At 43.2% G+C, this 13,700-nt stretch overlaps 1 protein-coding gene across 4 annotated transcripts in view; it reads left to right on the plus strand.

The window, feature by feature from the left end:
* Positions 1–13,700, plus strand: part of nhsl2 (NHS-like 2) — a 191,663-nt gene that overhangs the window by 87,661 nt on the left and 90,302 nt on the right. The window contains exon 1 of one of the 4 annotated variants that reach the window (XM_026162568.1): positions 3,780–4,455. The exons of the other annotated variants lie outside the window; for them this stretch is intronic. Within the exon in view, the coding sequence (XP_026018353.1) occupies positions 4,377–4,455 (79 nt within the window). The 5' untranslated portion in view covers positions 3,780–4,376. Of the gene's footprint in view, positions 1–3,779; positions 4,456–13,700 lie in introns of those variants that run through there. 4 annotated transcript variants of the gene reach the window in all.

Raw genomic sequence — 13,700 nt, forward strand, 5'->3', positions numbered from 1 at the left:
TTCATTTGGAGTAGTGTTTCTGTCTTTCTTATTAAGTCCAAAGTTTCCTTTAGTTTTTTTGTTTGCTTTGGTGTCCATGTACTGCTGACTGAATCCATCACGTTCTCAGTTCAACTCTTCACCGAGTGACGCTCGGGCGGGACTTTTCCTATTTGGGACCACAGACTGTATATAAAAGATGGACTGATGGCATTTTTTTTTAGGTAATTTGTATCATTTTTATTATTTTTAATAAGCTATTTGCTGCCATCCACTTTATCCCACCCACACCTTTTAGGTTCATTATGCTCAATAGCATCATTACAGGAACTCAGAAATTCATAATTTATACCAAGGTTTGAAAGATGAGACTTTTTTGAAAAACAAACAAACAAACCAAACAATAAAAAAACTTCCAATTTGGAGTTTTCTTCTCTTATAGCAGAGCTGATGTGGGGATTTTTGTCAGAGTGGCGATCCCTGTCGTACAGGAGCATACTGCAGCATGTTAGCGCTGTAAAATGGTGCGGAGCTGTGGTGAAGTCACCGTTGGCATGCAAAGTGACTCTACTGGACCAACTTGCATACTGCCAGATGACACCAAAGGAGTACCAAGAGCACATGACTATATAAGTAGCTGCATGTGCGATAACTGTTAAATGTGACACTGTGTTCAGCAGATATTTGCTTGGTGTGTTTTCTTTCCCTTTTATTTTGTTGGTGAGCTTATTCACCTGACAGCACTGCCCACTGTGACCCCTGAGAGCAGTGAGGAGGAACCGGTGCAATAGTTATGAACTGGACAGCTCAGCAATGTGCTGAGAGCTCAGTAAAGCCAAGCGGAGCTGCACATCCAGCTCATCCTCTCTAACTTCCTCCTTTAACACTCTGATACATTCTTATAATTAAAATACTGATTGTAGCTGCTTTCAGTTTTTGGCTCAAAGTAATCATCAATGTCATGCTTAGTAAACACAGAAATTAAAGGTTTTGAAAAAAGTAAGTCAAACGTGGAACAAAAGTAAGTTTAGCTCTAATTTTTAGTTATTTAAAGGGTTACGTGATGTTGTGCTGCGAGGTAGCCGTGATACGCCTTTTTCAATCTTGAGTAGAAAATGAATTTCCACTTAGTCCCTTCATAACTGTGTCTGGGTGACCTTGTCCAACCTCTACATCTGTGTGTGTATTTGTGTGTGGGTGTGGGTGTGTGTGTGTGTGAGACCTGTGCTTTACGAGATCGAGTGTGCAGACTTGATAAAGGGAAGGGAAGATGTGAAGGAAAATGAAGGGAGCGAGGAATGAGAAGAGAAATCCTCTCCTCATTTTGTATTCTCCCCGCTTCCCTCTTTCACTCCTTCACCCGCTCAGTCTCATTCCCTTTGCCGCTCACTTCACTTTCAATTTTTCTCCCTCGGTCTGAGCCCACCCAGTTTCCCCATCCTTATTTAGTCATCTTGCTTTCTTTTTTTTTCCATCTCTTTCTGTCCTTCTCCTTCTCCTGGAGTCCTTCTCCACACGTCTACCCCCATATTTTTGTCTGTCCTTCCACTTTATGGTTTGGCCACCTTACTTCAGATGTTTTGTACGATTCGTGGATCGTATCAGATGTTTTATTCACAGCATGAAACAATGACATCTTTATTCCGGTGCAAAAGGCTGCAACACATGAGGCTGTTAGTGCATCAATAATTCAGTGCATCAAGAAAAATTGAAAGATTATGATTGAAAATTTCACAATGATACCAACCTTTTTTTTTTTTCTGCAAGAATAAACTCAGAGCTGATTCATTTCCATTACTTCTTTTTATTTACAGGTTAAGCCACACAAAGAGACATGAATGTCTGTAACATACTTGAGCATTTTAAAATAGATTTATTAAAATGGGGCAGCACGGTGGCACGGTGGTTAGCACTGTTGCCGCACAGCAAGAAGGTTCTGAGTTCAAGTCCACCATCAGGCCAGGGTCTTTCTGTGTGGAGTTTGCATGTTCTCCCCGTGTTTGCGTGGGTTCTCTCCGGGTACTCTGGCTTCCTCCCACTGTCCAAAGACATGCAGCTTGTGGGGATAGGTTAATTGGATAATCCAAATTGCCACTAGGTGTGAATGTGTGTGTGAATGGTTGTCTGTCCTTGTGTGTTAGCCCTGCGACAGACTGGCGACCTGTCCAGGGTGTACCCCGCCTCTCGCCCTATGACAGCTGGGATAGGCTCCAGCGTCCCCCGTGACCCTGAAAAGGATAAGCGGAAGCGAATGGATGGATGGATTTATTAAAATGATTTCTTCAAAGCCACGCCCACACAGGGACCTGACATTCCTGTTGCCTAAGCAACCCTCTAATGCTTATGTGACTATTAGTTGGAATGTTGTCTGGATCTGGTCCAGACGTGTTTTTAGAATTCAGTGAACCATTTCTGTTTTAAAATGTGCAACTTATCTTATATTTACAATAGTCAGTGCTCGTGTACAAGAAGTCAGAGACCAATCTCAGGCACTGTAACTCATCTCATGTGACACAACTCAGCCAATTCAATTCACTTTCAGCAGAATTCTGCCTGGGACTTTTCGAGGTGGAGGTGGAGCCCAAAGGAAGAATGGGATTAGTCACAGGTTAAAGTTATCATGTTTCACCCCAGCAGCAATGTACTTGCTGGTTTACAATTTGGGAAATGAAGTCTGCTGGATTAACTTTGCACACTTACTTTAGCTGTGTTGCAGTGAAAGTGCTGACAGCAGTCACTGGATTACTGTGATAGGGAAAAGGGGAAGTTTTGAAGCCTCCGCACCCCGGTCCCAGAAGCTCGGGAGACAGAGCGGGTTGTCTACTAATCAGAGGTTTTGGTCGACCTCTGGCTCACAAAGTGGTTAGACATAAAACAATCGACTTCTATAAATGTGTTTGAATGAGGCTTGTAGTACGAAAATGCGTCCAGATTAAGTAGAAAAGCAAGGTCCAGCTAATCTATTTACATACCTTCATGTAACAAGTTGCCAAGGCAACTGTTGTTGTGATTTGGCACTATATAACTAAAATTGAACTGAATTGCTTAGGTTGCTGTCTCTGTGACCCAGGTTAAGATTCAAAACGCTTCCTCGTCATTATGCAAGCATCGACAAATTAAGGCAATAAACTGAAGAAAATTGACAGACGGCACAAGTGTAGTAAATTTAACAGACTGTTTATTAGTGAAATACTATATGATGATACTGAAAGTGCAACGACAAAGAGGACTGACCTTTTCGCTCTATGTCAGCTTGCGTGATAACAGTTTGCAGTCAAGTCCAAAACTTCTCTACCAACATACAAATAAAAGCTGTCGGTCACACTTGCACGACATCTCATCTCTTGTCACTGATACCAGTCCAGCTTTCTGACTCATTATCAGACTGACATCTAATCCTCACACTGAATTGGCTCACATCCTCCTTTCAAGCCTCAATGCTGTCGTCTTACCGGGTATCTATCTCTCCTACAGCTTTTCGAGTTCCTCAGCTCACTAAAAAGCTTTTATTTTGTCCTAAACGGCAATAAAATGAGAGTAAAGGTTGTTGTCAGCCAAGTATGCAAAAGTATGTGGACAACAGCAAAAAGGGAGGAAGCAAGGTTGTCCAAATACTTTTGGCTGTGTAGCCAGTGTCTCCTCAGTTTTCTGGTCACATAGCTGATAGTGGACCAATCTATCACTTTCTCCTTCTCTGCACCGACCCCTCCTCTCTCTTTTCTTTTCTTTTCTCCCTGATTTCTCGCTCTGCCTCTTTCACTCCCTCTCCTCTCTCTCTCACTTGTGTTCCTCTTCCTCGATCTCTCGTCTGTGATTGCCTGCATTCTTTCTGAATTGAACAGCAGCGGCTGGATTCAACTGGCTGGGAGCTAATCAAAGCAATGGATGCTCTCTCTGTCTCTCTCTCTCTCTCTCAAGACACACAAACACACACATGCGTAACGCACATGCTCACTGGCTGCACTGAAACCTTACACTAAAATATGCACAGCTGCTTACGCACACTTTGTTTCTCTCACACACAAACACGCCGGTACCCAGGCTGCTTTGTCACCAGCTCACGTAGCGCTGTGCACTCACCCAAGCTCTCTCTCACACTCACACATATATACGTAGAGTAGGACACACACACTCATCTGCAATCACACGCCGAGCTCCCCTCACACACCACAGACATGCAGTCACACACTTCGGGACGCAGGCGGCTTTGGTGATGCTGTGACGCTCAGTCCTCCCTCTCACTCACACACTTATCGACTGTCACTCGTCTTGCACATGCTTTAATCCGGGAGACGAGCTCACACCTCGACCGTCACTCTCTCTCTCTCTCTGTCAGTCAGTCAGTGTGTGTGTGTGTGTGTGTGTGTGTGTGTGTGTGTCGGTGGCATGAAGCGGTGATGTTTTGGGACAGGAAGAATAGTATGGGCAATTCCCAGCGACGGCCCAAAGGAAGACACAGACCCAAATCGGCAACAGGTACTTTATCCCTGTATCTCTCTGGTGCATTTTTATGATTCCCGTCTGCCTCTCACTCTGTTTCCCTTCTCCATCAGTCCATGCATGCACTCATTTGTCCCCCCCAGTCGAACCTCACCTGACTGGACTCTTTTCACTCGTGTATTCATGCATCTTTCTCGTCCATTCATCCTCCACGCTTCCCCAGCCTACGTGCATTTACCCATCTGCCTATATGCTGTTGTCATGTAATTCTGTTTATTTTTCTGCTGATTTATGCACCCATTCATCCTAAATTAATTATTTAATGCACATGCAACCCTCTATTTGCCCCTTTATGGATCCAACCTTTCAGTCCGTCTACGTTGTATGATTTCCATTCATTTGCTTTTTGGATTTCTGCCACCAAATTTGTCATATTCAGAGCGTCTTATCATAAATCCTTGCATTTTGCACTAGCCATCCATCCATCTTTCCCCTTCTCTGTCCAAACCTTTGCTGACTTCCTTCCATTTATTCACCTGATCTCTTCTCGGTCTGTCCACCTTTTGATTTTTTTTTTTTTTTTGCCGTCCTTTCATCTTCCGATTTCTGCCACCAAATTCGTTATAGTCCAGGCAAATCACATCGCCCAAAAAATCCTTCCATCCATTCATATAGTCCTGCACTGGTCCATCTAATATCGCTTCTTCAATCCATTTGTCCTCCAATTTTACCGTCCATCTCTCCAAACCGTTTCATAGCCACATCTCTCGCATCTAAATAGTATTGATATTATGCTCTTCTTCCTTCATTTTAATCCCTCCAGCAACTCATTCATCATTTCCTTCCCATCCACATCTTTTTAAACTGGCCCTCAGTCCTCTTTTCAATCTCTCAATCCATCCTGGAAAGCCTTCATTCGTTTTTCTATCTATTTATCCTGTATAGTAGTGCCATTTGGGCCATTGTTCCATCCATTTATCTCTAACTTTCCCCATCTCTCCATCAGCAAAGGCTCCAACCCATTCACACCCCCATTTATATCATTTGTGCTTCGATTCATTTATCATTTAGCTCACGTTCATTTACCCAAACATCCATCTCTCCTTCCAGTTTCCTTCATCTTGGCTCTCAGGTTTGAATGAACTAGGTCAATTTGTCGTATAACTCTTTGCTGATAAACTCTGTGTGTGTGTGTGTGTGTGTGTGTGTGTGTGTGTACCCTATACACTTTAAATCCAAAGTGTGTTCTTGTGCAAATTCTAATGTTTCATGTTTTACACATTTTGAGTACAACTTGCCACATGCTGCAGTGTTGTGCATGCACAAGTGTGTGTGTCTGTGTGTGCAACTGCTCGGGTGCACTGCCCAGTCCTGCACGGTTGGATGGGATTACTAGTGGTCTCTTTAATTATCTCTGGGGGCGAACGAGGTAGAGATAGTGTGCAGGAAAGAGAGAGAGCGAGAGAAATGGGAGATGGAGAGAAGCGGAGATGACAGCCCTTGTAAATCTGAAGCTCTTACTCGCTTCCTCATCGAATGATTAAGGGGGAGAAGGGGAAGAGGAATTGGATAGGAAAGGATGGAGAAAGAGAGGGATACAAGAGAGGGGGCAGTGGGAGGAAGATGATGAAGCAGAACAAGAGGAAGATTGGCTGGGGCAGAAACGACGAAGAGGAGAAAGATAAGGGAGCAAAATTAGAGGAGGTGAAAAAAAATTGATGATGAAGTGCTTGAAGGGGAGGAAGAGAAGGATGTTGCGCTGCAAAACACACATGCAAAGTGTTTATGTCGCTTTGCAGAGCTGCATAGAGCCGAGCTGAGAGAGTAAACACACCCATATGCTCAGTCTCCTTCTGGAGAACAGTGTATGTGTGTGTGTGTGTGTGTGTGTGTGTGTGTGTGTGTGTGTGTGTGTGCGTGTGCAGCATGTGTGTACGTTTTAACAGAAGCCGACAGCCAACTGGCCTCCGTGCACCTGCAGTGGTGCAATAATCAGCACAAGACGTTTCCTGATATGTTTGACCTTGACTTTAATCGGCATCCAGAGCACATTCATCATCTTTCACACCACAGTGACGGTCACCAGGTGCTGCATCACATACACTACTGGTTCATTTTCTGAATTTACTGGTGTGATGACGACACGGTCAGACACACGAGGTGTAATTGCTGCTTAACGGGCAAAAAGGAGGAACCGTATTTTTTTCACAGTGAAATGAAAGAAGCTTTGGTCAGGACAGCTGGTCGTTTGGCGAGGAGGAATGTGCGAAATTCCTCGTGAGGATTTCTTTAGCAGTTCTTGGCTTTGAAAAATGAAACCTAAAATGTTGTTGTATTGCAGGAAGTCCTCAGACTGATGAGGTCAGATTGGATGTTTCGTTAAAGGTCTTAGAAGCAAGTCTCGCTGTCTTGAAATGCCTCCAGGAACTTACTTGGGGGGCTAATTATAACTTTAATTTCAGGGAAAACTGGTACGCAGTGGGTCAAAGCTCAGTTTGACTGACTGATCTTTTTAGAAGTGTTTTTAACCTGGACATAGAGGAGTCAATTTATATAGTTATCAGTACAATGTGGGTAGAGTGATGAATGGTTGCTGCTAACAAGTTGAGTGGATTATGCTTACAATTATAGATAAACTACTTTTTCTTTATGTTTTTTCTATTTACCTATATAGTATTTTTTCTTTTCTTTTAATGTTTATTGAAGCTTTGTGAAGGCAGTGTGAGAGAGAAAACCCAAACAATCAGACAATCCCCTACAAGCAAGCACGACTGTGGAAAGGAAAACCTCCCTTTCAACAGGAAGAAACTTCCAGGTTCAGGGTGACCATCTTATGAGTTGAAAAGAGAAGAGACAAAGAAAAGCACAGGAAAATGGGACAAAACACCAAGTATGGGCAAGGGAAGGCAAAAATGAATGATGTAGTGGTGTACATAAACACCTGGTGCTATGAAGTCACAGACCTGCCCATGATGTACCCCACATGTTTCCCCGTAACAGCTGGGATGGACTGGGATTGTACTATACTACAAGATCTTTAACATACGACAGAGCCTGATTATTTATGACTTTGTATGTGAGGTTTTGGAATTCAACACTATTTATAATGAAGAGATGCCAGTTACAGGAGAAACATGTATAAGGAGGAGGAGTGACACTCAAACAATCCTCAGAACAAATGTCTAAACCTATTTAGTCAAAGAAATCTTTTGCAGAAACAGAAAACATATAAGGCTGGATCTTTGTCTCTGTATTCATTTAGATAGAGGACTTTGAGATTGATTTCTATCGCCACCTCTGCTGGGATTAAACCACCAAAGATTTTTGGAGACATTATTCAAAAGCCAAATATTGTAAACTATGAATGGACAGGGTTAGGGGTACTTGGACCTGACAGGTTAAATATCTGTCCGGAGGTTTTACCAAGATGGCTGCTTAGGAGTTCATTCAAGTTCAGCGGGTAGAGTGTGTCATTTGCTAATTGGATGGTTGGTGTTTCAATCCCTGGTCCTCCAACAAAGGATCCTTGGATAAAATAGATCCATTGGAAAAGCATTTGTTTGATTAAAGCTTGTAGTAAAAACACTTTGAGTCCTCAAAGTGAGTAGAAAAGCACTATATATATCCATTTACCTCAGCTTGGATTTTTGTTGTCGAGCGGGTAAGCTGACCCCAGCAGCATTATCATGTGAAGTCTGTGCATACATGGCCTATGACATTTTTATTTTGGTGCACCGCAAATCTCAGTGAATACCTGTTAGTCAGACGGTGTAGGCACATCAGTAATTTCTGCCTTTGGATGTTCCGATGAGGGGAGTTTTAATGTTGTTAGACTATTTAGCTGCTAATTTCTCACATTAACTTCCAATTTCTCCTCCTTCTGATGTTTTTTAAATGCCTTCCCCTGTTAACTTCAAGCCAATTAAAACTCGAATCGCATCATATCCAACACAGATTTTCTTCACGTGGGAAACCCTCAGTGGACAACCTCTGTGTAGTTTTCATTCTTTCTTTGAGTAAATGAAGCCTTTTCCAGTTTTTAACCTTCTTTTATCCCTTTATGTTTGCTCTCTGTTTCTTTTTCTTTTGGTGGTATCAATTAGAGGGATGTGGATCAATTCATATATTCATATATCGTTACCTGCGCTGGCATTGGTATGGGATCGATGCAGTGAATGCAGGTCTCTTTGTTATTTGTAATCGCTGAAATGAAATGGCTCTGACTTCAGGGCTTATGACATTCCTAATCACCAGAGTTTGTCTTTGTTTGTTTTGCTGTATCACACTTACACGTAATGAAGGCTGTAAAAATCCACAAGCTGTGATTATTCAGACTTTAACTGCATAGATGGGAATCTCTTGGCCAAATCGTGGCACCGGCGTAAGGGATGATGGTGGTTTTGACAGAGAGATCATCTAGTCTGAGCCGGGATTTCTGCCTCGTTCCCATCTCATCGCCTTTTCCCTGTCCCTGCTTTTACCTCTCCCTCTTTCACCCATCAGCTGTCTCCTGATTCTCCAACTTTTTTACCCCCTGGCTCTTCACTCGCACACACATCTCGCTGTTGCAAACGCATGAATGAACAGAGTGGTTGTAGATTTTCTCTGTGATCACTCTGGCCCATCGCACCTCAGCTGCTATGCAACCGATCACATGATGACACGTTTCCTTTGTTCCTGTCTCCGTGCTCCAAAACATCCAAAATATTCATTTTTCCCACCTCTTGCACTGCCTTTGTTTGCTCTTCTCACTTGCTTCTTCGCGTCGAGAGATGTGACCGACCATGCAGACGCATGGCGGACGTGTTCATTCATACATTTTCAAAGCGGTGATGTCATTCCCAGCGCTGGCAGGCAACCTGCAGCAGGAGAGGGAGAAGGAGAGGAAGAGTGTGAGGGATGGGGAAAGAGGGGTGTGTGGAGATAATTAGATGGAGGTGAGGAGGGAGGGTTCTGAGAGAACGATTGAGAGATCTGAGGTTAGATACTTGATGTCAGAGAGAGAGACAGAGAGAGGCAAGAGATGCAGGGAGGATAAAGACACGGGGAGGAAGAGGAGGGAACAAGAGTTTCTGGAAGATCGACAAGGGAAGCAAAAAAGAGAAGATGAGGAAGATGAAGACGAGGCAGATGAATGTGAGAAGACAGGAAACAGAGCCTGGGAACTTGTGTTTGGAGGGGAGGGTGGAGTGGTGGGGGGATAGTGTTGCTATGGCAATTGTACAGGTGTTAAAGCAGGTCAATCGAATGCCGGTCGGCCCTCTGCCAGTGGCCAGTGAGCACGTGGGTGCCTCTGGATGCACTCGCTGGTTTGTCCATTCATTAGCAGCCGAGTGTGCGTCGCCTGCTGATCGGTTAGAACAGCGCATCTTCATCCTTTGTAACTCTTCTTCTGACAGTTGTACTCAGTACTGCATCATTTAGGCAAGCGCACATAAACTCATAAACATTTCCCCCGTCTGAGTTTAATAGTTCAATATCTGCTCAGCCTCCATCGCATTTCAATAAACCCAACTGTTATACTCTGAACAACAGAATAAAGACTATTGAACAGGAAGTGCTGGTCCTGACTGAAATTGGGCCTCTAAGTTGCCTCTAAAATGCATCCACTGTGGTATTACAGGATGGCATTGGCTTTTATCCCTCTCCTTGCTCATGAGAATTTTGCTGCTACTCACGAGGATGGGGATGAATAGGAGCTTCAAAACGGGACTGAAATCTTCAGCTGAAGTCAGAAAGAATGTCTGACTTCAGGGAGGCAAGAACAGATAACAGCCTCGCTGCTGCAAAGTAAGGACCTTATGATATAAAGATCACTGAAAATATGCTTTATTATGCATGGCCTTCATTGTCAAATACATATATATGAGGGATTAGTTAAACCTTGCGAGTACCGTCCTGGGCTCTCTTTTGCCTTTAGAACTGCTGCAGTTCTTCCTGACACAGATCCAACAAGGTGCTGGAAGCATTCCTCAGAGCTGTTGGTCCATGTTTCCATGACAGCATCACACAGTTGCTGCGCCCTAAAGGTGCAGCAACTGTGTATTAGACTGAGATATGGTGACTGTGGTTACCATATGAGTATTTATATATTTTACCAAAAAGCTTGGCAGATAGTTTTGTAAGCAGGGCTCTAAACAAAGTCCTTAAAGTCATATTTTCAGGGTTAATATTATACTACAGGCAACTTTAACCATGATTTCACATGTCAAAGAATCAGCAGCAGATAATAAAAGTGAAGTCTGATTTAGTCACCCATTTGGAAATAGACACAATCAGGTGCATGTAGCCTTCACATCAGCTTTCATCAGGTTTTATGCAAGAAAAGAGAGAGAATATCAACAATATTTCAATTTAGTTTGGTTTAAAATCTTCATACCTGCAAAATGTAAAATAAAAATCAAAGATTTTCTTCTTAGAAACACGTGTGAATATGTCTTCAAGTGTATTTAAGTGGTTGGACAGCTACCAAACCCTCAACTTTGCCGTTCTCTGACAAACATTTTAAAGTGGATATATTAATAAGATATATTAATCTTTAACTAGTATAAAGATACTTTCTGCACATTTGCATTTGACCGAGTTACAGCTGAGAGAAGGCGTACGAGTTTTGATGCAAATTGCAGCAATCAGGAGTCGAGAGTTTTAGAGCACCTTTAGTGCTCCTATTAGCTGTGAGTCACATCCTCTGTTACAACTCCAACTGACCTTATCAACAAAGCAGCCAAATCTGCGGATTAAACTAGCACTAAAAGAGAAAAAACAGCAAGAAAGTCTCATTTTCTTCTGCGCCTTTGTCCCTCGGAACCAGCTTGAGTTTTGTGGTTTGGTCTGCAGGTCGCTTTTCACACCATTAGTAGACAAAAAACACTTTCCAATAGTTTTTAAACCGCAGTGAAGTGCTAACAAAAGGTTCAAGAAAAACACATTTTTTTTAAACTGATTATTATCTTTTTACTTTATGGAGGGCTTGAGAAGAACCCTCAGGAGTTAGATGCTCTTGGGGTGGCTGTAGCTCAGGTGGCAGAGGAGGTCAGCTCTGCCTAATCAGAAGGTCAGTGGTTCGATCCCAGGCTGCCTCCTGGCTGCATGCCAAATATCCTTGGGCAAGATACTAACCCCGTGTTTGCCTACTGGTGGTGGTCAGAGGGCCCGGTGGCGCCAGTGTCCGGCAGCCTCGCCTCTGTCAGTGCGCCTCAGGGCAACTGTGGCTACAATGTAGCTTGCCATCGCCAGTGTGTGAATGGGTGAATGACTGAATGTAGTGTGAAGCGCTTTGGGGTCCTTAGGGACTAGAAAAGCGCTATACAAATGCAGGCCATTTACCATTACTCTTTTTGCAGGTTTTGTCCTAAACTGAGACGCTGAGATAAGGACAGCTGCATTAAACCCGGATTGAATGTGTTTTATCATAGAAGTTATTTATTTTGTGTTTGTGCAGCCACTGAAACACTCACGACGGCGTGCTAAACCGCTAAGACTTCAATCTGAGCGTTGCAGACGCCAGCTCCGCACCCCTGCAGTTTTCTTGTTGTTTCTTGACACGGAGCCCGTCTTTGTTCGGAGAGCAGTTTGTGCCTGTGATGAAGAGGAAACATTGCTGCTGAGTCATCGTATACGAAGCTCTGAGGGTTACACACGCAGCGGTTGAGCACCTGCTTGTATGTGTGTGGGTGAGATCACGTTCCTGCATACTTAAAACATGTAATTAAGGACTTTGCGGAGCTTCACTGATGCTCTGGTGTCTCAAGAATATATCAAACCTGCTGAGGAGTCTTTAACCTTCAGTTATCTGAGTGATATTTGCAGCAGAGCTCCTCCTGAACTCCCAGTTTCCTTTGAGCCGCTGAGCAAAGCCTCAGACTTACTCACTGGTTACTGAGCAGCAGCTTCTCTGTCGGGGGTTTAGTGCCTTGCTGAGAGGAACCGGTGCTGTTGTATTTAAAGGTGGAGGGAGGATTAATCATATGTGCTCCCTGGGTGGCAGATCTGCATACTCAGCATCCGGGCCAGCGCCCAGGCCAGCAAATGTCCCGTACTAACAACACCTGTCATTGAATTGGTTGCACTAATTCTTCCTTTGCTGTGCATCCATTGTATGTTTTCTCGCCATTGTGTGGTGGCATCTTGCTGAGGGCTTTGTCCATAATTTTCCTCCTGCAGTGATTATTTTGAGATCTACAGTTCTGCTGATGGTGAGTTTAGCTCATTTTGCTGTGGATAGAGACGTAAGCGCCGCTTTATTCCACAGTTAGCTTGTTTTTTTTAGCTGTGATAGATTTAACCCAGCTTAGTCCTTTAAGTCCACATCCTGTTACAAAAGTAATAGTTTAATAATCATATAAATCACAACGAAACACAGCATCAGCATATTTTGTTTCTCTTTTTATGCCATGTTGAAGCTACGTTAAGAAGAGAGATGAGGATCAGTGAGCAGCAGTATGGCTTCATGTTCAGACGGAGCACAACAGATGTGATGTTTGCTTTGTGTTGATGAAAAAGTATAGAAGGAGCTTTACTGTGTCTTTGTCGATCTACAGAAAGCGTGTGATAGGGTGAGAGAAGAATGTATGGTTTGGTGACAGTGACACTGACACTGACAAATCTAAGAATCGCAGTAACTCAACCACAAAGTGTCAGACGGCATAAAGCTACAGAGCGAGGTCGTTGAGTCACCAACACTCTGCTTGCTCAATAACTGCACTGATCCAAACCTCCATTGGGTTTAACATCAGCACAAAACTGTAGGCTGGTAATTCATGACAAGAATTTCCATCCTGCAGCTGCTGTAGGTGATCAGTATTTATTTATGTTTTCAAGATTTCTTACCTTACAGTACGTCAACAAAATTCTTTGATGAGAATGAAAAAATCTCCAACTACAGTGTTGACTGACTCAACTTTGGTCAGTCAAACTCTAGACTTGATTGTCTTGTCTTCAGCCTTTTTTAGGAACAAACCAAAAATGGTGCTTTGCCTCAGCCACTAACAAAACACAGCAGATTATCTAAATCCACCAATTCAGCAATTCTGTAGCTTTTTCTTATATATTTAATTATCAAATCCATATTATTCTTATCAGTATCACGTTGGTTACATTTTTAAATGGAACAAACATCTAATTGTTTATACCTTTCCCCCCTTTTCCTTTTCCTCTGTTGGTTTGGCCAGGGTGCTTTCCTTCCTCTCTTACTTCCTGAAAACACCGGAGGTGGCGGCATAGGTGACCCGCAGCGCTCGCACACTTTGTCATTGCCTGAATGCATACGTGTGAATGAGGTG

The sequence above is a fragment of the Astatotilapia calliptera genome, chromosome 3 (assembly GCF_900246225.1).
Source record: "Astatotilapia calliptera chromosome 3, fAstCal1.2, whole genome shotgun sequence".
NCBI classification, from domain to species: Eukaryota; Metazoa; Chordata; class Actinopteri; order Cichliformes; family Cichlidae; genus Astatotilapia; species Astatotilapia calliptera.